The sequence below is a fragment of the Bombina bombina genome, chromosome 3, assembly GCF_027579735.1.
Source record: "Bombina bombina isolate aBomBom1 chromosome 3, aBomBom1.pri, whole genome shotgun sequence".
Taxonomy (NCBI): domain Eukaryota; kingdom Metazoa; phylum Chordata; class Amphibia; order Anura; family Bombinatoridae; genus Bombina; species Bombina bombina.
In genome coordinates, this window is record NC_069501.1 from 1144659627 (window position 1) to 1144685922 (window position 26296).

Below are 26296 nucleotides of genomic sequence, written 5' to 3' on the forward strand. Positions count from 1 at the left end.
TGGTCCTCTGATTTACTTGTATCTTTGGAGACAAGTCTGTATAGTCCCCATTCCACTGACTGAGCATGCACAGTTGTAATGGTCTTAGATGAATGCGCGCAAAAGGAACTATGTCCATTGCCGCTACCATCAACCCGATCACTTCCATGCACTGAGCTACGGAAGGAAGAGGAACGGAATGAAGTATCCGACAAGAGTCCAGAAGTTTTGTTTTTCTGGCCTCTGTTAGAAAAATCCTCATTTCTGAGGAGTCTATAATTGTTCCCAAGAAGGGAACCCTTGTTGACGGGGATAGTGAACTCTTTTCCACGTTCACTTTCCAGCCGTGAGATCTGAGAAAGGCCAGGACGATGTCCGTGTGAGCCTTTGCTCGAGGGAGGGACGACGCTTGAATCAGAATGTCGTCCAGGTAAGGTACTACTGCAATGCCCCTTGGTCTTAGCACCGCTAGAAGGGACCCTAGTACCTTTGTGAAAATCCTTGGAGCAGTGGCTAATCCGAAAGGAAGCGCCACAAACTGGTAATGTTTGTCCAGGAATGCAAACCTTAGGAACCGATGATGTTCCTTGTGGATAGGAATATGTAGATACGCATCCTTTAAATCCACCGTGGTCATGAATTGACCTTCCTGGATGGAAGGAAGGATAGTTCGAATGGTTTCCATCTTGAACGATGGGACCTTGAGAAATTTGTTTAAGATCTTGAGATCTAAGATTGGTCTGAACGTTCCCTCTTTTTTGGGAACTATGAACAGATTGGAGTAGAACCCCATCCCTTGTTCTCTTAATGGAACAGGATGAATCACTCCCATTTTTAACAGGTCTTCTACACAATGTAAGAACGCCTGTCTTTTTATGTGGTCTGAAGACAACTGAGACCTGTGGAACCTTCCCCTTGGGGGAAGTCCCTTGAATTCCAGAAGATAACCCTGGGAGACTATTTCTAGCGCCCAAGGATCCAGAACATCTCTTGCCCAAGCCTGAGCGAAGAGAGAGAGTCTGCCCCCCACCAGATCCGGTCCCGGATCGGGGGCCAATATTTCATGCTGTCTTGGTAGCAGTGGCAGGTTTCTTGGCCTGCTTTCCCTTGTTCCAGCCTTGCATTGGTCTCCAAGCTGGCTTGGCTTGAGAAGTATTACCCTCTTGCTTAGAGGACGTAGCACTTTGGGCTGGTCCGTTTTTACGAAAGGGACGAAAATTAGGTCTATTTTTTGCCTTGAAAGGCCGATCCTGAGGAAGGGCGTGGCCCTTACCCCCAGTGATATCAGAGATAATCTCTTTCAAGTCAGGGCCAAACAGCGTTTTCCCCTTGAAAGGAATGTTTAGTAGCTTGTTCTTGGAAGACGCATCAGCCGACCAAGATTTCAACCAAAGCGCTCTGCGCGCCACAATAGCAAACCCAGAATTCTTAGCCGCTAACCTAGCCAATTGCAAAGTGGCGTCTAGAGTGAAAGAATTAGCCAATTTGAGAGCATTGATTCTGTCCATAATCTCCTCATAAGGAGGAGAATCACTATCGAGCACCTTTATCAGTTCATCAAACCAGAAATATGCGGCTGTAGTGACAGGGACAATGCATGAAATGGGTTGTAGAAGGTAACCCTGCTGAACAAACATCTTTTTAAGCAAACCTTCTAATTTTTTATCCATAGGATCTTTGAAAGCACAACTATCCTCTATGGGTATAGTGGTGCGTTTGTTTAAAGTAGAAACCGCTCCCTCGACCTTGGGGACTGACTGCCATAAGTCCTTTCTGGGGTCGACCATAGGAAACAATTTTTTAAATATGGGGGGAGGGACGAAAGGAATACCGGGCCTTTCCCATTCTTTATTAACAATGTCCGCCACCCGCTTGGGTATAGGAAAAGCTTCTGGGAGCCCCGGCACCTCTAGGAACTTGTCCATTTTACATAGTTTCTCTGGGATGACCAACTTTTCACAATCATCCAGAGTGGATAATACCTCCTTAAGCAAAATGCGGAGATGTTCCAACTTAAATTTAAATGTAATCACATCAGATTCAGCCTGATGAGAAATGTTCCCTGAATCAGTAATTTCTCCCTCAGACAAAACCTCCCTGGCCCCCTCAGATTGGGTTAGGGGCCCTTCAGAGATATTAATATCAGCGTCGTCATGCTCTTCAGTAACTAAAACAGAGCAGCCACGCTTACGCTGACAAGGGTTCATTTTGGCTAAAATGTTTTTGACAGAATTATCCATTACAGCCGTTAATTGTTGCATAGTAAGGAGTATTGGCGCGCTAGATGTACTAGGGGCCTCCTGAGTGGGCAAGACTCGTGTAGACGAAAAAACATGAAGGAATTGTTCAAAATTCACCAAATTTTCACCACAGTGTCTTAAAGCCTTAAAAATATTGCACACCAAATTTGGAAGCTTTAACCCTTAAAATAACGGAACCGGAGCCGTTTTAAGCTTTAACCCCTTTACAGTCCCTGGTATCTGCTTTGCTGAGACCCAACCAAACCCAAAGGGGAATACGATACCAATGACGCCTTCAGAAAGTCTTTTCTAAGTATCAGAGCTCCTCTCACATGCGACTGCATGCCATGCCTCTCAAAAACAAGTGCGCCACACCGGCGCGAAAATGAGACTCTGCTTATGCTTTGGGAAAGCCCCTAAGAAATAAGGTGTCTAATACAGTGCCTGCCGATATTATTATATCAAAATACCCAGATAAAATGATTCCTCAAGGCTAAATATGTGTTAATAATGAATCGATTTAGCCCAGAAAAGTCTACAGTCTAAATAAGCCCTTGTGAAGCCCTTATTTACGATCGTAATAAACATGGCTTACCGGATCCCATAGGGAAAATGACAGCTTCCAGCATTACATCGTCTTGTTAGAATGTGTCATACCTCAAGCAGCAAGAGACTGCACACTGTTCCCCCAACTGAAGTTAATTGCTCTCAACAGTCCTGTGTGGAACAGCCATGGATTTTAGTTACGGTTGCTAAAATCATTTTCCTCATACAAACAGAAATCTTCATCTCTTTTCTGTTTCTGAGTAAATAGTACATACCAGCACTATTTCAAAATAACAAACTCTTGATTGAATAATAGAAAACTACAGTTAAACACTAAAAAACTCTAAGCCATCTCCGTGGAGATGTTGCCTGTACAACGGCAAAGAAAATGACTGGGGTAGGCGGAGCCTAGGAGGGATCATGTGACCAGCTTTGCTGGGCTCTTTGCCATTTCCTGTTGGGGAAGAGAATATCCCACAAGTAAGGATGACGCCGTGGACCGGACACACCTATGTTGGAGAAATGGCTTACCGGATCCCATAGGGAAAATGACAGCTTCCAGCATTACATCGTCTTGTTAGAATGTGTCATACCTCAAGCAGCAAAAGTCTGCTCACTGTTCCCCCAACTGAAGTTAATTCCTCTCAACAGTCCTGTGTGGAACAGCCATCGATTTTAGTAACGGTTGCTAAAATCATTTTCCTCTTACAAACAGAAATCTTCATCTCTTTTCTGTTTCAGAGTAAATAGTACATACCAGCACTATTTTAAAATAACAAACTCTTGATTGAATAATAAAAACTACAGTTAAACACTAAAAAACTCTAAGCCATCTCCGTGGAGATGTTGCCTGTACAACGGCAAAGAGAATGACTGGGGTAGGCGGAGCCTAGGAGGGATCATGTGACCAGCTTTGCTGGGCTCTTTGCCATTTCCTGTTGGGGAAGAGAATATCCCACAAGTAAGGATGACGCCGTGGACCGGACACACCTATGTTGGAGAAAGTTTGCGCTAATATAATGTTATATAATTCTGCACTATGTGCAGAATTATATAACATTTTAAATGTTTACGGACACTTTAATATTAAAGTTCCCTGAGGCAAACTAAAAACACAGGAGCTCCAGGACTCCTCACCAATTCCCTAACGTCCCTAATATGTTTCGCCCTAACGTCTTTTTCAAAGGGTGAGCGCGCTGCTCACTCATTGGCTTATAAATGAGAGTATGTCACACCTCGGTATCGTCACTGAGGACTCTCCAATCACATATCGGTTACTGGCTGTGTGAAGGCTTATTTGCTCTCTCAGGTGCATAATTGTGTTGTTGTGGAGACCGCTTAAAACACCGTTTCTTAAAGCGATGTTTATACTTATAAAATCAGCTGCAGTGACATAGTATATTAACTAATTTATGTATAACTATTGTTAGTTCCGTGTACTGTGTTAGGTTAATGATATCGTATACAGAGCATTGTGACTACACAATTGATGTGCCCTTGTGTGTTTTAATAAAGCAACCAAACAGGGAAAATTATCTAGAGACAAAATAGATTATGCCAACAACAGAGTCTATAAATGGAAAAAGAAATATCAACATAATACCAACACCAATAAACCCTCTAAGGTGACTATTGTACAGAGTGATATCTCAGACACAGAAGGGGAAGATTCAGAGACACATGAATCAGATAGTGAGTGAACAATCCCCCTATCAGATAGCCACATGAGAATCACGAGGGGTAAAAGGAAAGATTTTTTAGGAGGAAATGCCTCTTCAAATTTAGACACACCAGAAGAGGCAGGGTGCAAACCAAAAAGAAACAACAAAAGTCAATCACACAACAAAACACACAAAAAAGGCTGGAAACCATATCAGAGACCTCCCAGCCCATTCTCTCAGATGAAAATGACACACTGAGAATTATTAATCTGTCCTCGAAACTCCTAACTAATGACCACACAAAAGTACTCACAAAAGGCATGACATTTTGTCCTACTCCTGTACTGGACAAATTTGAAATGATAAAAGATGTCCAACTATTTATCCGAAAATTTGCTTTAAAAAAAACTTTATTCTAATCATTTGCAAACTAGCCCAAGTGACCTTAATGTATTGACAGATGACGAAAGGAATAGCTTGGTAAATCTTGAAATTCTCCTCTCAGAAAGTGATACTACTAGTGGGATACAACCTGCAATGGGAATAAAAGATGACTGGAGAAGCAAAATACAAAACAAATCTTCTTTCATGCCAAAAATAAATCAATGTTCCCAATTACAGGTTTTTTAATGATATAGTGTGTGAAAAAATACTCCAAATGCCCGATAACAAAAAAACCCATCAAAACCGAACAATTAATGAACGGAAAGCCTTGAAAGACATGCAATCATGGCATGATGTTATCATAAGAAATTCTAATAAGGGGGCGACATTGTACTATGGCCTCTCGACATGTACAGAATGGAAACGGTCAAACAGCTAAGAGATAATTCTTGTTATTCCAAATTGGGATATAACCCAACTCAAGAATACCTGTCTCTATACATGAATTTAATACAAGGAGCAAAAAATGATAACATCATCAACACAAAAGAATATCATTTCCTTAAAGTAACAAACCCCACAGTAGCTACCTTTTATCTAATTCCCAAGATTCACAAAAACAAATATTCTCCAGGCGGACCAATTGTCTCAGGAATTAACAGTCTGACTGAGAAAGCAAGCCAATATATTGACTTCAGACTTATAAACTACTTGACACAAATTACATCCTATGTTCAAGATACCACCGATGTTCTAATATGATTAAACGATATTCACATCTCCGCCAATACGTGGCTAGTTACAGCTGACGTAGAATCGTTATACACATGCATTGAACATGAGCTTGGTTTAGAAGCAGGCAAGTGGTTTTTAACCATGGGATCTGAAGAAGACATGTTACATGATGAGTTTGTTTTACATTTATTACAGTTTGTACTCAAACACAATTACTTCACTTTTAACAACGGCTTTTTCTACAAACAAGAGGAACTGCCATGGGCACTGCATGTGCTCCCACCTACGGTAATTTTTTCTTAGGCTGGTGGAAGCAGAAATATGTCTTTGCAGATATTAACACACACTTTCTGGAAAAAATTCCCCTCTGGATACGGTATATAGACGACGTGCTCTTCCTCTGGGAGGGCACTAAAGAAGAATTCGATCTATTTCTTAAGAATCTCAATCAAAACAGACTCAATATCAAGCTAACACATGAAGCCAGCTTAACAACAGTTAACTTCTTGGACTTAGAGATAAGCAAAAGCACAGAAGGAACGTTGTCCGTGGATGTACACAGAAAGCCAACCGCAACAAACAGTGTTCTTCACAGTACAAGTGCAGATGCACCGAACACCATACAAGCCCTACCAGTGGGGGAATTCCTCAGAATCAGGAGAAATTGATCCTCAGATATTAACTATCATAAAAGAGCCAAAGAACTCACAATAAGACTACTAGCAAGAGGCTACAGCAAAAGGGCAATCAAAAAAGCAGAACACAGGGCAAGAGTTACTGACAGAAATGAACTTCTACGCAAAAAAAACTAAACCAACACAAGATCAAGTTAGATTTATCTCTACATATAATCCAGCAAGTCCTCAAATCAAAAATATTCTTCAAGATAACTGGCATATTTTACTATCAGATCCTAGCCTTAAAAATATCTTGGGCCCAAAAATCCAAACAGGATACAGAAGGTGTAGAAATTTAAAAGATCTTATTAGTCCAAGTCATCTAGAGAGTACCAAAACACCAAGCGCCTTCACTAATGGCTCATTTAAATGTGGAACATGCTCAACATGTAGTTTCATGTTGAAGATACAAAAAATACAAGACCGTTTTAACAAAAGCCATATGATTAATTCACATATCAACTGTCAAACAGAAGGTCTAATTTATGCATTAAGCAAATGCAATTTATATTATATTGGGATGTCAACCAGAAAGATCAGAGTGAGGTTACAAGAACATCTTCGAAATATAAGAAATGCAGTTAAAGACCTTCAAGCAGCTAAACAGATAACCTCAGTTGCAAGACACTTTTTGGACAAACACAACTGTAGACAAAGTGATGTAAAATGCTTTGGGTTACAAAAAATTAAACTTGGAATTAGAGGAGGAAATCTTGAAAATAAATTGTTATAAGCAGAAAGCAAATGGATTTTCTTAATGAATTCAGTACAACCATCAGGCCTTAATGAGCATAACAACTTCTCATCTTTCTTATAAGCAGTTAATATACTGATAATCTATCCTGGACTCTAACAATGCACATATAATTAATTTAATCCATTTTAAGACTAATACCCAGGGACTGTAGATTCCATCACAGACGACAGCTATTTAATAATAAGCCGTCTTATTCCTATTGCATTTTAACTAGTCCTTGGAATATTATTGGGACTCAGGAAGTCCATCTTATATAGATAGTGGTGGGCTCTCTGTTTTTAATCTCAGATGCAGTGGAACAGCCCACATATGACTCTCTCTCATCATAGTATTAATGTTGAAATCAAGTATGAATATACAGCATTCATTCTTTCAATGCATATACCCCAGATGCTAGATTTGTTATCTTCATTTCTTTCCCCCCTTCTTCTTTTCCCTAAGGTTCCTTCCCTCCTCTCACTAGTATTGCACACTTTTTTATTTATTACTTTTTATCACTTAATAACCTTTGTCAGTTTGTAGCACTAGTATTTTCTAACACATTTCTCACCTGTCACCTCACATTATTATTTTTATTCTTAAACAATACCCACACTTTTAATATTTATCACTCACAGTGCAGATTAAGATTAATGCAATTTCTTTCACTTTAATTTTATAATACACACTTATGCATAATATATACATTATTAGGAAATATCTCTCTTTATTAAAACACACAAGGGCGATGGGGGGCGGAGCCGGCCAGCAATCCTGATGGTCGCATCAAGTTAGAGCTCCGACAGACAACCGCTCTAATGGGCTATAAATAACATATAATCGCTCAAAACTGGGATATGCCCTACAGGATATAATTTAAGAAGGCTGGGTGAACGTCAGGCACCGGAAAAAAGAGATCCGTATGACCGAAAAACGGAATTAGACGAAGTCGGGATGCGGCCTATAGCAGAGTGACGACGCAGCACAGTAAGAGCCTCGCTATCAGCACACATGTTGTAGTGAGTTATAACATAAAGGCACTGGCTACCGATCTGGAGATACAGCTTGCTCAATGATCTCCGGAGAAGATCACTGCTTCAAGACCCTGCAGACCGGCTAAACTACGGACTTAAGGTAAACCGTCAGGCACACGCATATAAATAAAAAAGACTGCGCCATACGCACATTACCGGGCTATTAAGACTGAGCTGGCCCTATATAACAGCCCTAAAAGGCGCTTTGCTTTTACCAGAGGCTCATAGGTGTCAGATTAAAGTCATAACAATCTCCTTTATGTGACCACTCATTGTTTGGGCTGATAACCATATCTACCTGAACAGAAAAGGCCTTATAATATTTGAAAGTTCGCACTACAGGATTATACAGCGTGAAACTCATGCGGCCTACCAATTTCTAAACACATATTGCCAAACAGAACACGCTCTCTTATATCAAGCTACAGAGAACCCAGATATATGATGGCCTCAAAAAATAAAACTAAAGGAGATAAACTTTCAAAGGGAAATACAAACACAGGGGGCAAATTGAATGCCTATTTCAAGAGCCATGATACTTCTCTGACTACAGAGCCTGACCTACATTTCTCTGACCCTGCAGATCACACCTCACAAGTTCCTACATCAATAGAGGATAAGACACCCATAACACACGCAGATCTAAAAGCTCTATCCACTAAAGCGGACCTCTCTGCTATAATGCAACAAGTGAGCAAAGCTATAAAAGACGGTCTAGCAGAAGTTAAGAGAGATATCCGTGAGCTGGGTGATAGGGTGTTAGAGTTAGAGGACCAAATGGAGGAAACAAATAAAACCTCAGATAATACCACACAAGCTTTTCAATTTCAATCCGAAGCCATAGAACGTTTACAGATCCAAACGGAAGACCTCGATAACAGAGGCCGGAGGCAGAACCTTCGGATTCGAGGCATACCAGAGAAAATATTATCGCAACAACTGCCCTCCTATTTACAAAATGTTTTCAAATTTCTATTAGATCCCGAGAAAGAACCTATTGCCTTGGACAGGGCCCACAGAGCCCTAAGGCCAAAACCCCCAGACAGTATGCCACCACGAGATGTAATTTTGTGCTGTCACAAATTTAAGGATAAAGAAAACCTCTTACAAGCATCCAGGAAGAAATCCCCACTTTATTTTGGTGAAGATGCCATTCAGATCTATCCTGACCTTAGCCCGATCACCTTGGCCAAACGTAAGGAAGCCAAATACTTAACTCTACATTTACAAGATCTTGGAATAGCATACCGATGGTGCTTCCCTTTTGCCAGCAACGTCTTGAAGGACGAAAATACATTTGTATACCGAAACCCAGATGATTTGGAACAGTTCTGCAGGCAGCTGAATATTGCACCACCATCTCTACCCAAGATCACAGAGACCTCAGGAAAAGGAGGCCAAGAAAGATCTTCATCACCTAAACCACAAAGAAGAAGTTGGTCTACTAGACCTACAAAGAGAAAAAACACAATGGTGTCAGACTCCCCTGCAAGGTCATCGGACATACCATGACAAAAATGACAGTAACGCTTATCTTCTTTTCTCTTTTTTATAATAGCTTTGCTCTGCTAGAGGGCATAATATAGAGATTACCCAGCTTTCTATTAGCAAACCCAGTTGAATGAGACTTATATCACTGTTTGATATGTTTGAAAAATAAATATTTTGTACCCAGAATAGAGTGGACAGGCACAACCATCAGCCTACTTCCCCCCACCCACTCATTGTTTAGTCAGAATTACAGAACTAGTTTAGCTCTGTCTATAATCCTAAAATGAGTAATTTTAGGAATGTTTGTAATGTATTCCTTCTGTTTGTCTGTTACTGTTTGTCTTTCGTACTGATTGATTGTAATTTCATATCTAACACTGTTGGTTTTTTATCTCAGAATCCAGGTTGTCTTTTATTACTTGGAACATCGATACCTCTCTGTAGCTCTATCAAAACACTTGGACCCCGGGGGACGCCTCCGAACTCCATGTCTTCCTTACTCTCAGGTGAGACGAAATTGACCGACATTTACTACCCCCAATGACCATGACAGTCCCACGAATACAATTTTTTTCCACAAAATGTGAAAGGCCTTAATTCACCAAATAAGCGGTCTATTGCTCTCAAACACTTTGCTGCCTACTCTCATTCAATCATCTTTCTACAAGAGACCCACTTTATAGCAGGTGCAGAGCCTTCTCTGACTTCAAAAGACTTCCCCAAAAGCTACCATAATGCATACCACACCAAGAAGCAGGGTGTTAGTATACTATTCCACAAACTCCTCCATTTCCAGTTACATAACAAAATCATAGACACGGAGGGACGGATCCTCATCCTCACAGGTCTCCTGTTCAACAAACCAATTACCCTAGTTAACATCTATGCCCCACTTAGCCGTAGACGAAATTTTTTCAAAAAGTACTCTCCCTGGTCCTAGAACATAAGAAAGGTCTAATTGTGATGGGAGGGGATCTTAACACTATACTAGACCCAATCATGGATTCGTCTACAAAACATGGACAGGCGAAATCTAGAGCTCCGAACACAACCCTTTCCTGTATAAAAGAACTGGGCCTTATAGACACCTGGCGCATACAGCACCCAACACAATACAACTATACTTTTTATTCACATCCTTGGGCAACATACACCCGAATTGATTATCTATTTATTGACAGAAACCACTTAACCCTTCTGAGGGACTCAGATATTCGACCTACGGCGTGGTCTGACCACTCAGCGGTATATTTAGAGTTAGAGTGGCCCAAGATTCTAACAATCCCCTTCACCTGGAGATTAGAGGATTCACTTCTTCATTACCCCCCAATACAAGAAACATTACAAAAAGCATTGACTGAATATTTCCAATTTAACTGTACTAGAGACTCACTTCCGGGAACTATCTGGGAGGCACACAAGGCGTTCATCAGGGGGGAATGTATTAAGCAAACAGCTAAAATGAAAAAGCAATATCGCTCCTCAGTGACTAATTTAACGACACAGCTGTACAAACTAGAGGCACAACACAAGAATAACCCATCAGATAAAACACTTCTATCACAGATAACTAAAACTAGACAAGATATAAATACTATTCTTTCTAAGGAGGCTCAGAGAAAGGCCCTAGCATTGAAAAAAATCTATTTCTTCGAAGGTAGTAGAGCAGGACCCAGATTAGCCAGATTACTTAACCAACAAACCACAAAATCCCACATTCATGAATTAGTGACACCAGCGGGCCAACATCTAATTGACAGCAGGGAAATAGCAGAACAATTCAAAACCTATTACTCAGAGTTATATAATCTACCATCAGATAAATCCCCAAACAGGCTGACTGAGCTCCAGACATACATAAAAGAGGCCAACCTCCCGAAAATACACTATAAAACATTTAGAACCTTCCTGGCCCCGCACCTCCTAAACCTATTTAAAACTACCATCAGACACTAAAAGCTACAGGCCTATATCACTTTTAAACGCGGACCTTAAAATCCTAGGCAAGATCTTAGCTAAAAGACTAAATAGGCTGCTAGAAGATATTATTCATACAGACCAGGTTGGGTTTGTACCCCATAGGGAAGCTAGGGATAACACCATAAGAGCCCTGACCCTTATGTCTTACTCCAAACACTATAAGGTGCCGACGGTCTTCTTCTTATCCCACCCTTTTATGATTAAAAACGGCACAAGGCAGGGGTGCCCCCTATCCCCCCTGATGTTCATACTTACCATGGAGGTAATGGCCGCTCACATACGAAACAACCACACTATAAAAGGTATAGAAATTGGCCCACATAGCTTTAAAGTAGCACTTTACGCGGACAATGTCCTCTTTACTGTTACAGACCCGGCCCAATCTTTGAAAGAAATTATGCTAGAGCTCCACAAATTTGGGAGGTTCTCCAATTTTGCTGTAAACACAACTAAGTCAGAGCTACTAAACATATCCCTTAGGCGAGAAGAATTTTCTAAATTAGCAGAGATCTGCCCACTCACACTCAAGACAGACGCTATAAAATACCTGGGTATTTTCCTGTCTCCAAACTCTACCACTCTCTTTAAAAAGAACTTTGAAGCCCTCATGTTATCAACTCAGAAAGACCTAAACACTTGGGCGACAAAACCTTTGTCCTGGTGGGGCAAAATACAGTGTATAAAAATGACAACCCTCCCAAGAATCCTGTATACGCTACAAGCCTTACCTATAGCCTTACCAGGCTGGTTCCCTTTGAGACTTCAGAACCATATAAATAGATTCATATGGGGTACTGGCAAACCACGAATAAATAAAGCCACACTATACAGACCTACTTCAGCGGGAGGCTTAGGCCTGCCGGACATACGGCTATACCTAGATGCGATAGTGCTTCAGAGAGTCTACGATTGGCATAACACGTCAGGACACAAAGCTTGGATATCCATTGACTCTCAAATATTGAAAGTCCCATTTGTAGGAGCCCTTTGCTGGGTCCCTAAACTCTTAAGACCCCTGCAATGCACAACACTCCCGATACACCAACACTTCTTTGACACATGGGAAACAATCAAACACAAAAGAAGGGACATCTCTGGACCTAGATCACCCCTTTTTCCTATCCCATTAAATGGAGAACGGGAGGGCTGGACAGAAACTTTCAGAGAAAAACAGAATGGGGATATACCACTCCTTTAAAAGAGTTTGTCCGAGAGTGGAAACTCATACATAGAGAAGAAATGCGGGAGGTAGCACAGGGGGCATACTATCCGTGGCTAAAGTATAGACAACTAACACACTTCGTCAATACAACACCATTTCAAACAGACTAAGGCAATTGACCCCATTTGAGAACATTTGCTCGGCCAATACACCGATACCACACACACTCTCCAAAATACGTAGTATATTACAGGCACATATGAGGACAGAACTACCTGCTTATACTAACAACTGTCATAGGGAACTTGGTGATACTTTAAGCGAGGAGGAATGGGGGTTTATATTCCAAAACACGAAAAAGTCCTCAACCTCTCCGAAACTCCTTGAATTAAATTTTAAAGTGCTCACACGCTGGTATTTGACTCCAGCGAGATTACGCTCTATTTACCCATCCTCCAGCGATCAATGTTGGAGAGGCTGCAAAAAGAGAGGCAGTTATCTACACATGTGGTGGGACTGCGAAATATTAACACAATTTTGGCAATTTATAGAAACCCATTTTAGAAAAGGGTTAATAAAAGACCTTCGCCTGACACCCCACATTACCCTCCTGAATAGACTTCCCCAAATACCATGTAGACTCTGAAGACAATTACTACAAATCGGTATTAATGGAGCTAAAGCTCTAATAGCTTTACATTGGAAAATGCCCATATCCCCGACAGGACAGATGTGGCTAGCAAAAGTAAACGAACTGCTAGGCCTAGAAGAATTTGGATACTTAAAGAGACTGAGACTTGAATTTTTCCAGAATGTGAGATTCCTCTGGGAAGACTCATTACCCCCAACTGAATGTTGACATACACTGGTCATCACGTAACTTTCCCCTGACTAACATTTAGACATGGAGTCGGAGGATCCCCTCGGCACTGTAAGAAGCATGAGAAACATATCCTATACAGGGTTACTAGTAGTATATCTCTGAATTTGGATGGCACTTTAGAGATTATTACATAATGAACTATACAACCCAGACTTTACTAAATTTAGTATAAAGAAACACTAACCTTTTCCAATGCAAAGATCATGACAATGATCAGTACTGTTTTGTTTTAGTTATTTTATTTGTTATGTATTGTTTACAGATATATATGCCTCCATCCCATATTGAGATTTCTTTCTTTACATGAATGCACAGATTGTAATATGTAAACCTTTACGGTGAGTGCACCGTTGTTTGTGATTTTTTCTCTGTGTGCTTTTGATCAATAAATGATGGGAATTAAAAAAAAAACAAAAAAAAAAAAACACACACAAGGGCAAATCAATTGTTTAGTCACAATGCTCTGTATACGATAGCATTAACCTAACACAGTACACGGTACTAACAATAGTTATACATAAATTAGTTAATATACTATGTCACTGCAGCTGATTTTATAAGTATAAACATCGCTTTAAGAATGTCATCTGGCATGACAGATCTACTCATGTGAATAACAGTGTTTTAAGCGGTCTCCACAACAACACAATTATACACCTGAGAGAGCCAATAAGCCTTCACACAGCCAGTAACCGATATGTGATTGGAGAGTCCTCAGTGACGATACCGAGAAGGTGTGACATACTCTCATTTATAAGCCCATGAGTGAGCGGCGTGCTCACCCTTTGAAAAAGCCGTTAGGGCGAAACATGTTAGGGACGTTAGGGAATTGGTGAGGAGTCCTGGAGCTCCTGTGTTTTTAGTTTGCCTCAGGGAACTTTAATATTAATATATGTTGGTTGAATCTTATTATTATATACCCTTGTAATTATTTAAATCACAATCCGCTTGTTTATGTCAAGTATTTGACACACTTCATTTACACTGTTGGAATATAGGGAACAGTAGTTAGTCTTGTCTCAGACAGCTCAATGCTACAACCATAACAAAGCTGGGCAGCAATGGACTAATTAATTTGCTTATAGAAAATCCAGCTCATAATACTTGAGCTGCAGTTAAGAGTATCATAAGAACAGATTCGCTCTATTGTTATCTTTATATATACATACATGTTTGTGTTTTAAACTAATGCTGACCGGCTATAACGCTGTCTCAGATGCCAATCAGACATTCACGCGCAGCGAAGTAACGATAACAATTTGTGAACCCTAACTTGGCAGTTTCTATACATAGCATTATTTACTAGTGTTTTAGGCAGCAGCTGAACGAAACAAATAAGGAGCTGTATTTGCAAGCATTTATGTTTGGCAAACCCACGATTACAAGTTGTTGTTAAGAGTGTCATAAGAACAGATTATTTCTACTGCTATTTCTTTATATACATATATACACACTAGTGGTTTGTACTAACGCTGGTCGGCTACAACGTTTTTTTAGGTGTCAGCCAGACAATTTTGCTCAGCAAAGTAACAATAACAATTTGTGAATCCTAACTTGGCAGCTACTATATGCAGCATTATTTACTAGTGTATTATACAGGAGCTGTATGTGTAAGCATTATTATTCAGCAAGCTTACAATTACAGAGCTGTGATTCTAACTTGGCAGCTCCTCCATTCAATACTATACGCTAGTACTTATAATAGCAGCCTAATGAATTAACTAAACAGTTATTAACACTAACCGTTACCAGTAGATGACACACTATAGTCTGTATTTTGGCAACATATTTAACGTGGTGGGATATATACTATTTCTTAGGTCTGCTTAACCATGTGCCAGGAACGCCAGCTTTTCATTAGACCAGATATATTTATAACAATTTCACTTAAGCGGAACAGTGTATCTGTGGTTTGTAGCTTAACTGTGTCATAAGTAATTTATGGCAGTGTTGACACTAGACAAACACATATATAAGTAACGGTTGTAAACCATTTTATGTTATGTTATAACTTGAAAGACATGCCAGTATTAGCTGTCTAAGGCTTAACTCAATTAGAGACAATAGAATTAACAAAACATTGGAGTTGATATATCAAACTTCCATAGCCCAATAAAGTATAGTGTAACCTCTTTTTACTGTACTTTAAGAGAGAGGAACGGGTTTAAGTCTTACACACGAGCGAGACTAATTACTATAGTGAGGAAATTTATCTCACACAGTTCCACCAACAGCAGCAGGTGTCAGGGTCTCAATGTGGATTTAAGCTTTACTAAAGGAGAGTAATCTCTGCTATATAGTATATTATTACAGTACAGTGTATATTTTCAAAATAAATACACACAATCCAACGTTGTAGACATAAGTGGAACTCCTAATTTTGGGGTATACCAATAGGATAATTGCAATCATCAATACTGCAATTAGCACAGTTGCCATCACTTAATAACATTGAGGTTACCTTTGATCTTTTACTCTATATTAACCCTTTGAGTGCTAGATATGTAGCCTTTCCTGGTACAGACCTCTCTACTTAACTGTTCTCATGCAAACTACAACTACATAGCACCTATCCAAAATATATATATATATATATGTATATATATATATATATATTTATAATATTATAATATTATATATATATATATATATATATATATATATATATATATAAATACAGGGAATAAGCCCTAAATTAACTAATTTGGAAATAGTGGGTTAATATTGAGTTAGACACCTACAAGTAGTGCCGTTGACCCTACCCCCCCTTTATCTAACCAACATTTGTGTCATCTGAGGAGTCAATCTGGCCTTGGGTCTACAGCTGAAAAGGTTAGCCACATCTCATTTTGTATATTCATATTAATTAAAGATGGTGCAACTAGAAACATCTATTCTATAGAGAGTTTTATGGGATTTAGATATATAACTATAGCTTCTAAAATCTGTATTTCTAATCCTCAAAACTGTAAAAGTTGTAAAAATGAATTAAAACCCATTTTAAAACCTGTCTAGGAAGTGTAATTGGGGCCCTGTCAAAATCCCCTCCAATGATCATCTTTATTAGGATATCCTCCCCAATGTCTTCTACCCTTTTCAACCCGGAGTACAAACTGGGGTTGAATTACACTCACAATCTTTCAACATCTGCTTCAATCAATTTTATATTTGAAGCGGGTACATTTATTCATAAACTTGTGACAAGAGTCCCTGAGTAAGGGATTCTATAAGCCATAGTATCATTAAATACACCACTCTCTCTCCACAAAGACAAGACTAAAATGGTAAGACATCTTACACCTTTGGGAATAAATTGTATTTGGCATATATTTAGGACAGGGCTAAAATCGCAAGACATCTAACACCTTTGGGAAAAAAAAAACTATTTTGCATTTATTAATAAAAGGACACAAATTGAAAATAATGGGAAGAAGTAAGAGCTTGTAAGAATACATTAGTAAAAAAAACATTTGTGTATGTATGAAGAACAAGAGAAGGAAAAGTAAAATATATATGGCCATTGGAAGAGGTGGGCTGCAGGTAATATAACTGTCAACAAGAGACAAAGTTAGGCAACTGAGCAGATATAAGGGCAAAAAAAGTCAGAGAAAAAGGGGCTTAGAAAGAGAGTAAGTAGAAATCTTGTATTTTTAATGTTGCACACTGGTCTAAGAAACCACTGTCTCTTTCTGTGCTGTGATGAAAGGATTAGAAACAATATGCTATAACATATATTTTTCATAAGCACACAAATATAGTAAATGATTAGTTATACACAGACTTGAATACTATCAGGCATACAGATAATTAACTTACCTAACCCTTTCTGGATCACATAAATAATCCCTTCTTCTCCCACACAGCTTACTTTTGCAGAAAAATTATCCTTATCAGGTATAATTGGAGAGAGGTATGGCTCTTCCAAACTTTGATCAATCATGGGTTCATCAGACCCTGGTTGCATTATTTCAGTGTTTTTCACGAATGCAGCATTGTTAAACTTAGATTTATGTTCTTGGATCATTTCACTGGCTGAAAAATCATCTGATTTAATAACAGATTTATGTTCTTGGATCATTTCACTGGCTGAAAAATCATCTGATTTAATAACAGATTTATGTTCTTGGATCATTTCACTGGCTGAAAAATCATCTGATTTAATAACAGATTTATGTTCTTGGATCATTTCACTGGCTGAAAAATCATCTGATTTAATAACAGATTTATGTTCTTGGATCATTTCACTGGCTGAAAAATCATCTGATTTAATAACAGATTTATGTTCTTGGATCATTTCACTGGCTGAAAAATCATCTGATTTAATAACTGATGAAGAACCTTTATTAACTTCCTTGAGTTCCATTAAAGTCTCTGATTTATTTACTCTATAAAAAGAAAAAGATAGAGAACAATTATGAGATTAGTATGATTTTATAAAATAACCCACACAAAAAACTGCAGGTGTGCTTAATAGTGTTTATATATATGTTTATGATTTAAAGAATTATTCAAGTAGAACATCTGCAAAACATATCTATAGTACATGAGACAGACTTTAAAATATTTTGCTGTAATGCAGCCATGAAATGATTCTATACATTCAGAAAAATTATTCCTAATTAAAACATGTACAGTCATAGCCAAAAATATCGACACCCTTTATCAAAGCCTCAAAATTATGTATAATAGCTTGTATTTAATTGCCCTTTACAAGCCTTAGTAGTGGGCTATTTACCACTATAATATGCATAGTAACTTATCAAACTGCTCCTTACGAGCCTCAGTAGTGTATTACTTATTACTAAAATATAGATAATAGCTTGTATTCAATTGCTCCTTACAAGCATTAGTAGTGTTATTTTCCACTAAAATATCTTTTAGTTTACTTGGATATTTTTTAATGTTTCATTCATAATATATATTGTTCTTTAATATTTCTACCTAATAGTCAATGGACCCTGCCATATATCATGCTTTACATTATGAGGGGTTATTTACTGATATACATGTGTTGCTGTTCCCTTATTTATGCCATGCTTAGGGATCATGAAACCACTAGCCTACTACAGTTCTTTCTTCAAGCTATGTAATATGCGTTACAGTTCAACTCAAATATCTTTCAGTTTATTATGCTAGCTTTAATACGGTTATTTTTCTGCAAATCTAAGGCAGGTGTTCTTAGCATATTTGTACCTGAAAGCTGCACTCTGTCACAAATGTATTGCGTATACCGACTGCATATTTATGTATTACAGACTCTTAACTATGTTTTCTGAAGCTGCTTTAGATAAAGCCTGGTAAGGTTGGCGTTGACTACTATATAAATTTAACCATTGAGAAGTCATTATTTGGCACTCACAAGTCGGTTTGTTAGCTGCAGCTGCTAGTATGTTAATTATATAGCCCATGAGTGGCTTATCAGGTTTTCTTTATACATGAAAAAATAAATAAGGTTCTAACTTTTAGATGGGATCCAAAAGCGGTCCCTTATTTATCATTTGTCTTCTATAAGATTTAGGTGTGTGAAGGGTCCAAAAGTGGCCCTCATTATCAGCCAGAAGGAATGCTATGTTGTACTATAAGATGTGAATATTAACCAATGTGGTCTTTATTGTTGTCTGTAGTGGGATATGGTGCCCAGCGTTTCTTACTGTATGCATCTGTGATTTTTGCATTAGTGTTTGACATTGTAATCTGTTTATTCTGTACTGCTTGGTGAACCTTAATAAAAAAATAAAAAAAATAATAATATTAGCACCCCTGCATTTCTGTCAGATAATGCACCACTTCACCCAGAAAATAGTTGCAATTACAAATGTTTAGGCATTTTCATGTTAATTTATTTTGTTTGTATTGGTATGACACAAAAAAGTGAAGAAAAAAAAAAGCCAAATCTGACACATTCCACACAAAACTGCAAAAATGGAATGGACCAAATTATTGGCACCCAATTTAATATTTGGTAGCACACCCCTTGGAAGAAATAACTGAAATCAATTGCTTCCTGTAACCATCAATGAGTTTCTTACACTGTAATTTTGAAAACACACTGCTGTTTTGAGCTTTGTCATGAACCATTTCTGGGTGCTTTTTAACAAGTGCTTTGGGTCATTGTCCTGCTGTAAGACCCATGACCTCTGATGGAAACCCAACTTTCTGACACTGGGCCCTACATTGCACCACAATTATTTGGTAGTCTTCAGATTTCATAAGGACATGGAAACAGTCAAGGTATCCAGTGCCTGAAGCAGCAAAGCAACCCCAAAACATCAGTGAACCTCCAGCATGTTTGACTATAAAAACTAAATTTTGAAAAACTCCAATCTGGATTTTTTATAATGCTGTGTCAGCAGTGGGGTCCTCCTGTGTCTCCTACCATAGTGTCCCTTTTCATTCAGATGGCGACGTATAGTGCGAGCTGACACATTTGTACCCTGTGTCTGAAGGTCAGCTTGAATTTGTCTGGAAGTTGATTGAGGTTCTTTATCCATCATTCGAACAATCCTTTGTTACAATCTTAGATACATTTTTATCTTTCGTCCACGTCCAGGGAGATTAGCTACAGTGCCATGGGCTGTAAACTTCTTGACAATGTTGCGAACAGTGGACACAGGAACATTAATATCTATGGAGATGGACTTGTAACACTGAGATTTTGTCCATGCTTTTTCCGGTGTGATTTCTATATTGTCAGCACCTGCTAATGGATACAGGTGAGTTTAATTACAAATTACATGAGCATCACAAACTTGGAATGCAAATATTTCTTACACTTTTGAGAAGATGCCAATAATTTTGTCTAGTCCATGTTTGGAGTTTTGCATGGAATGTGTCAGATTTGGCTTTTTTTCCTCCACTTTTTTTGTGTCATACCAATACAAACAAAAGAAATAAACATGAGAATGCCTAAACTAGACCATATTTCTACCACTGGGACTATATATGACCATGCATTTAACATTTTAATACATTTACAGTTTATTGAACATTTCCTGTGCGGCTCATGGAAGAGTGAGTACCATTTCAAACACACAACTGTGGTCATAGCTAAATAGAACGTCACTATCTTAGCTATTTGCTTGCTTTTTCTCTATTGAATGGCAAGGTTGTTAGCTGAACATTTGCATAATGGAACAGTTATATGCAGATCTAATCATTAATTTTTTGCACATTTAAGGACTATATCCTTTATTTGGTGCACAGTGTTTTGAATACACATTGTTCTTTTATATATATATATATATATATATATATATATATATATATATTTTTTTTTTTTTTTTTTCTTTATGTATTACACTGTTACGGTGTTCCCTATTGTTTATTATAAGTCTTAAAGGGACACTAAACCTAAATATTTTCTTTCATGGTTCAGGTAGAGAATACAATGTTAACCCTTTAATGGCCAGACCATTTTTCAATTTTCTTACCATTTGGGACCAGGGCTATTTTTAAATTTCTGCAGTGTGTGTTGTGTTTAGCTGTAATTTCCCTCTTACTCATTTACTGTACCCACACATATTATATACCGTTTTCCTCGCCATTAAATGGAATTTCTAAAGATACCATTATTTTCATCATATCTTATAATTTACTATACTTTTTTTTTTTAATAAAATATGATGAAAAAATGGAAAAAAACACACCTTTACTAACTTTGACCTTCAATATCTGTTACACATCTACAACCACCAAAAAACACCCATGCTAAATAGTTTCTACATTTTGTCCTGAGTTTAGAAATACCCAATGTTTACATGTTCTTTGCTTTTTTTGCAAGTTATAGGGCAATAAGTACAAGTAGCACTTTGCTATTTTCAAACATTTTTTTTTTTTCAAAATTAGCAATAGTTACATTGTTACACTGATACATGTCAGGAATCCCTGAATAACCCTTCACATGTATATATTTTCTTAAAAAGAAGACAACCTAAGGTAGTAAACTTGGGGTATTTTGACTAATTTCATGTAACCATTTTACCTCCAATCTATGCCAAAGTTTGAAAAGAAAAATAAAAGTGATTTTTTTTTACAAAATAGCAATTTAAGAATAAATTTACCGAGAACGTTAAGGGTTACTGCAAAATAACACCAGCAACATTTCCTAAGTACAGTGATACCACCCATGTACAGCTGTGTCGGGTTCTCTGGGGGCTAAAAGGCCTTATTTTTAGGGGCCACATTCTAGTTTTTCCAACTTGGAATTTTCACATCTGTCATCATGCACCCATGTCCTATTTGGAACATTTCTGAAGCTGGCCAATGTAATTTACCCCCATCAAACCATACATTTTTGAAAAGTAGACACCCTAGGCTATGTGAAAAGCTGGTATTTTAACACTTTTCATGTGTTAATTCAACCACCAGTCTTTGTCAACTTTTTGTGTTTTTTTTGTGTTCTGTTATTTTTCACACACATTGTACTTTAGGCATGGATTCTCAGTTCCTGTTATGTGTTACTGCCAAAAAAACACCTCAATATGTGTTCAACAACATCTCCTGAGTACAGTAATGTCACCCATGAATAGGTTTGTCGGGTTCTCAGGGGGCTAAAATGCCTTATTTTTAGGGGGCACATTCCAGTTTTACAACTTGGAATTTTCACATCTGTCATCATGCACCCATGTCCTATTTGGGACATTTCTGAAGCCGGCCAATGTAATTTACCCCCATATATTTTTGACAATAAACACACTTCGATAAACTGTTGGGAGCCTGTTGAAAGTTATTGCAAAAAAAAAAAAAACACTCCAGGTTGTTTTCTGCAAGACCTTCTGAGTACACCTATGCCCCCATGCATAGGTTTGACAGGGGTTTTGGTTATACAGCACCAATTTTAGAACTTATAAAAAATAGAGAAGTGAAATGTAAAAATCTGGCACAGAAAAAGTAAAAAAAAAAAACAGAAAATTTAAAAAATAAATAAAATTGGACCATTGTATGATATCCCTTGAAGCAGTCCCCAATGCAGAGTCCAGGGCAATCAGGACAGTATATATGGTGTCCTTTCCTGCCCCCTTTTGGTACAGACTCTGCATTTTTTTTGCAGTTTCTGCTTTGCCGCAGTAGGGGGATTTTAAAAATAAAATGGGTAGCCCTGACTCTGCTCTCTCCCATTACTGCCTGGGTAACAGGTGCATCTTGGTACAAAATCCCTGTAATGATCTGGAGCTGAAACTGTAAAAAAGTTTCATTCCGGGGTTTGTTTTTTTGAACAAACAAAAAAAAGTGTTGTGGGTTGCAATATGCATTAAGTAAATTGCAACCTTTTTGTACCAGGCTCCTGGCTTCCGCATAATTAGGTAGGGCTGCAGCAGCTGATCTGCCAGATCAAACCCACCCATATGCCAGTTATAAGCCTTGATGCACACCGGCTTCATTGTGCTCTCAGCTCTGTCACATAGAGACCTCCACAGACCACTCTGTGTGGATGGTGGTAAGAAGGTATATATCCTTCTTGTCTCTGTACTTAACTGCCAACAGCTCCTCTTGGCGCAGAGCTGGAGGTCTCCCCCCTTCGTACCCGGGTGCGTGCAAGTTGTACTGGGAAACCTGTGTGGTTCTTTGTAATTGTACCACAAGATACTGTTTTAAAGCAATTACAGACAGTAGCTTGAACAAAAGGACACTTGGATAGAAATTATCTAAATACAAGCGGTACCTTTTGTTCATCAGGGGTAAAATCAGGTCCCAGAAAATCTTGCCACTGGTTTCCATATGTTCTGGGCAACCTGGAGGGTCAAGGTGGATATCCTTTCCCTCGTACACCTGGAAGGCCTGAGTATACCCAGTCTCGCTCTCACAGAGCTTATACACCTTTACCCCATACCTGGAGCGTTTGGAAGGAATATACTGCTTGAATCCCAGCCTTCCCTTATACTTCATCAGGGATTCATCCACGCATATATTCCTTCCAGGTGTATAGGCCTCTGCAAACCTGGCAGCAAAGTGGATAATCAGGGGGCGGATTTTATACAGCCTGTCAAATTGGGGATGCTCCCTAGGGGGGCACAGGCTGTTGTCGCTGAAGTGCATGAAATGTAAAATCATTTCATAACTCTTCCTCGACATACTCTGGGAGAAAATGAGGGTTGAGCAGATGGGGCTACTGCTCCTGTAGGAGCAAATGGAGCGTTTCTTTATGATGCCCATCAGCATAGTCAATGCCCAGAATTTTTTAAATTCTGGCACATCGATGGGGGCCCATTGCTGCTTTGCCAAATATGAGTCAGGCTTTGCAGCACGGAACTGATGGGCATATAAATTAGTTTGGGCGACTATGTTCCCCAATACATCATCGCCCAGAAACACCTCGATAAACTGTTGAGGACTAAATCCTGCGACATCCATGTTGATGCCAGGATTTGCAGTGAAGGGTGGGATTTCTGGCCTCTGGTAATGAGGCACTACCCACACCTCAGCAGCAATGCCAGTTGAAGCAACACATCTCCTTCTGGCAGGTGGGCTAGCAGACACAGATCATCACTATAAGTTGAGACTGTACCTAATGATGTATCTGAGCATATGGCAGGGTCAAAATTGGGGCGTCTGACTCTGACGCAAGGATGGCATACGCCTCTTCAGCACTTTATATTCTCTGTGACATTATTTATTTTTATCTGTCAGAAAAAAAAAATACTAAAAAAAAAAAAAAAATCAACAAAATTTTAATTTAAATTAAATTTAAAAAATGAACCCCTAAAAAATGCACAGACAGCAAAAAATGCAGCTGTGCTACTGCCAGTGATTTATAGTGATCACTGGCAAGCTAGGGGTTAATGGTTTTGAAAATAACCTTTGGGTCTCACAATTTTTACCAAAATTAATTAAAACTAGCTAAATGGCTCTGAAGAGAGCCTTTGGGTCTCAGAAAAAAATACTTAAAAAAAATAACCCCTAAAAAAAATGCACAGAGAGCAAAACAAGTGCTGCTGTGCTACTGCCAGTGATTTAGTGATCACTGGAAAGCTAGGGGTTAATGGCTCTGAAAAGAACCTTTGGGTCTCACAATTTTTAACAAATATATTAGATAAATCTCTCTCTCCTAAACACAGATCTCTCTCTCCCACAAAAACGCAAGTGAAGAGAGGAAGGGAGATCCACACTGATTGCAAATATTGACATGATCAGACAAATGGGATATTTTATTATTAAAAATTAAATTATAGAGCAAGCTCAGATTAGATGATCCTAGCTTGCCCCTATTATGAGGCAGGCTAGGGACTCCCCCAGAAGCCCCATGATGCACTGGGCATCGCCATCTTTAAAGCCACACATGGGGGTGGGAGGATATATAGGGCTTTTATATTTCAAACATTTTTTTTTTTTAAATTACTTTTACTACTTACTGATTGCTTCGACCCACAGAGGCACTCAGCACACAAACAGAGCATCAGAAGCCTGTCCGATCGCTTCTGATGCTCTGCTAGACTAGTGATTACTGGTGGGGAGTGATCAATCCAGGGCCCGGCAGTCAGAAACAGTATTGCAGGATGCCTCAATATCTTTAGAAGTTTGAAGGTAAACTTTAGAGCACGCACAACATCCTTATGAGAAGTATTAGGACAACAAGAAGGAAGTACAATTTCCAGATTAACGTCTTGATCCGACACCACCTTAGGGAAAAAACCCAAGTTAGTATGAAGGACCGCCTTATCTGCATGAAAGATAAGGTACGGGGAATCACACTGCAGAGCTGAAAGCTCAGAAACTCTGCAAGCAGAAGAAAAAGCAAGGAGAAACAAAACCTTCCAAGATAACAACATTATATAAACAACAACATGCATCGGCTCAAATGGAGCCTGCTGTAAAATCTTAAGAATTAGGATAAGGCTCCAAGGAGGAGCAACAGGATTAAACACAGGCCTGATTCTGAACAGGGCCTGAACTAAAGCTTGAACATATGGCAAATCTGCCAGACATTTGTGCAAAAGAATAGACAGTGCAGAATTCTGACCCTTCAGAGTACTGACTGGCAAACCTTTCTCCAGGCCATCCTGGAAAGATAAAAATCGGAAAATCCTCACCTGACTCCATGAGAAACCCTTAGCTTCGCATCAATAAAGGTATTTACGCTAAAGCTTATGAAAATCCTGCAAGTAACGGGTTTACAAGCCTGTAGCATAGGATCAATGACCGCTTCCAAAACCCACATCTGGACAGAACTAGGCATTCAATCTCCAAGCAGTCGGCTTCAGAGAATCCAGATTCAGATAGATGAATGGACCCTGAAGTAGAAGGTCCTTCCCTCAGAGGAAACCTCCAAGGTGGAAGAGATGACATCTTCACCAGGTCCGTGAAGCAGATTCCTGTGAGGCCATGCATGAGCTATTAGAATTACCAATGCTCTCTCCTGTTAGATACGAGCAATGACTCGTGGAAGGAGAGCAAACGGAGGAAACCGATATGCCAGAGACAAAATACAAGAAACCGCTAGAGCATCTATCAGAACGGCCTGAAAATCTCCTGACCTTGAACCGTACTATGAATCCTTGGCTAGTGGCGGGACACCATCAAAACAAAATAAGGAACCCCCCACCTGAAGGTTATCTGAAAGAATACTTTTGGATGGAGAGCACACTCCCCGGGATGAAAAGTCTGTCTGTTCAGAAAATTTGCTTCCCAATTGCCCACTCCATGAATGTGGATGACAGATAGGAGGCAGTAGTGAGCTTCTGCCCACTGCAGAAAGCGAGTCACCTCCTTCATGGCAAAGGAACTCTGAGTCCCTCCTTGGTGGTTAATGTAAGCCACTGAGCTTATATTGTCCGATTGGATGAAGACCAACA

The 26296-nt window shown here is 39.0% G+C and overlaps 1 protein-coding gene across 1 annotated transcript in view; it reads right to left on the bottom strand.

Moving 5' to 3' along the window:
- The window catches only part of RNF17 (ring finger protein 17), a 514511-nt gene that overhangs the window by 271721 nt on the left and 216494 nt on the right, over window positions 1–26296 (bottom strand). The window contains exon 5 of the mRNA XM_053705579.1: window positions 17325–17893. Within this exon, the coding sequence (XP_053561554.1) occupies window positions 17325–17893 (569 nt within the window). The remainder of the gene's footprint in view (window positions 1–17324; window positions 17894–26296) is intronic.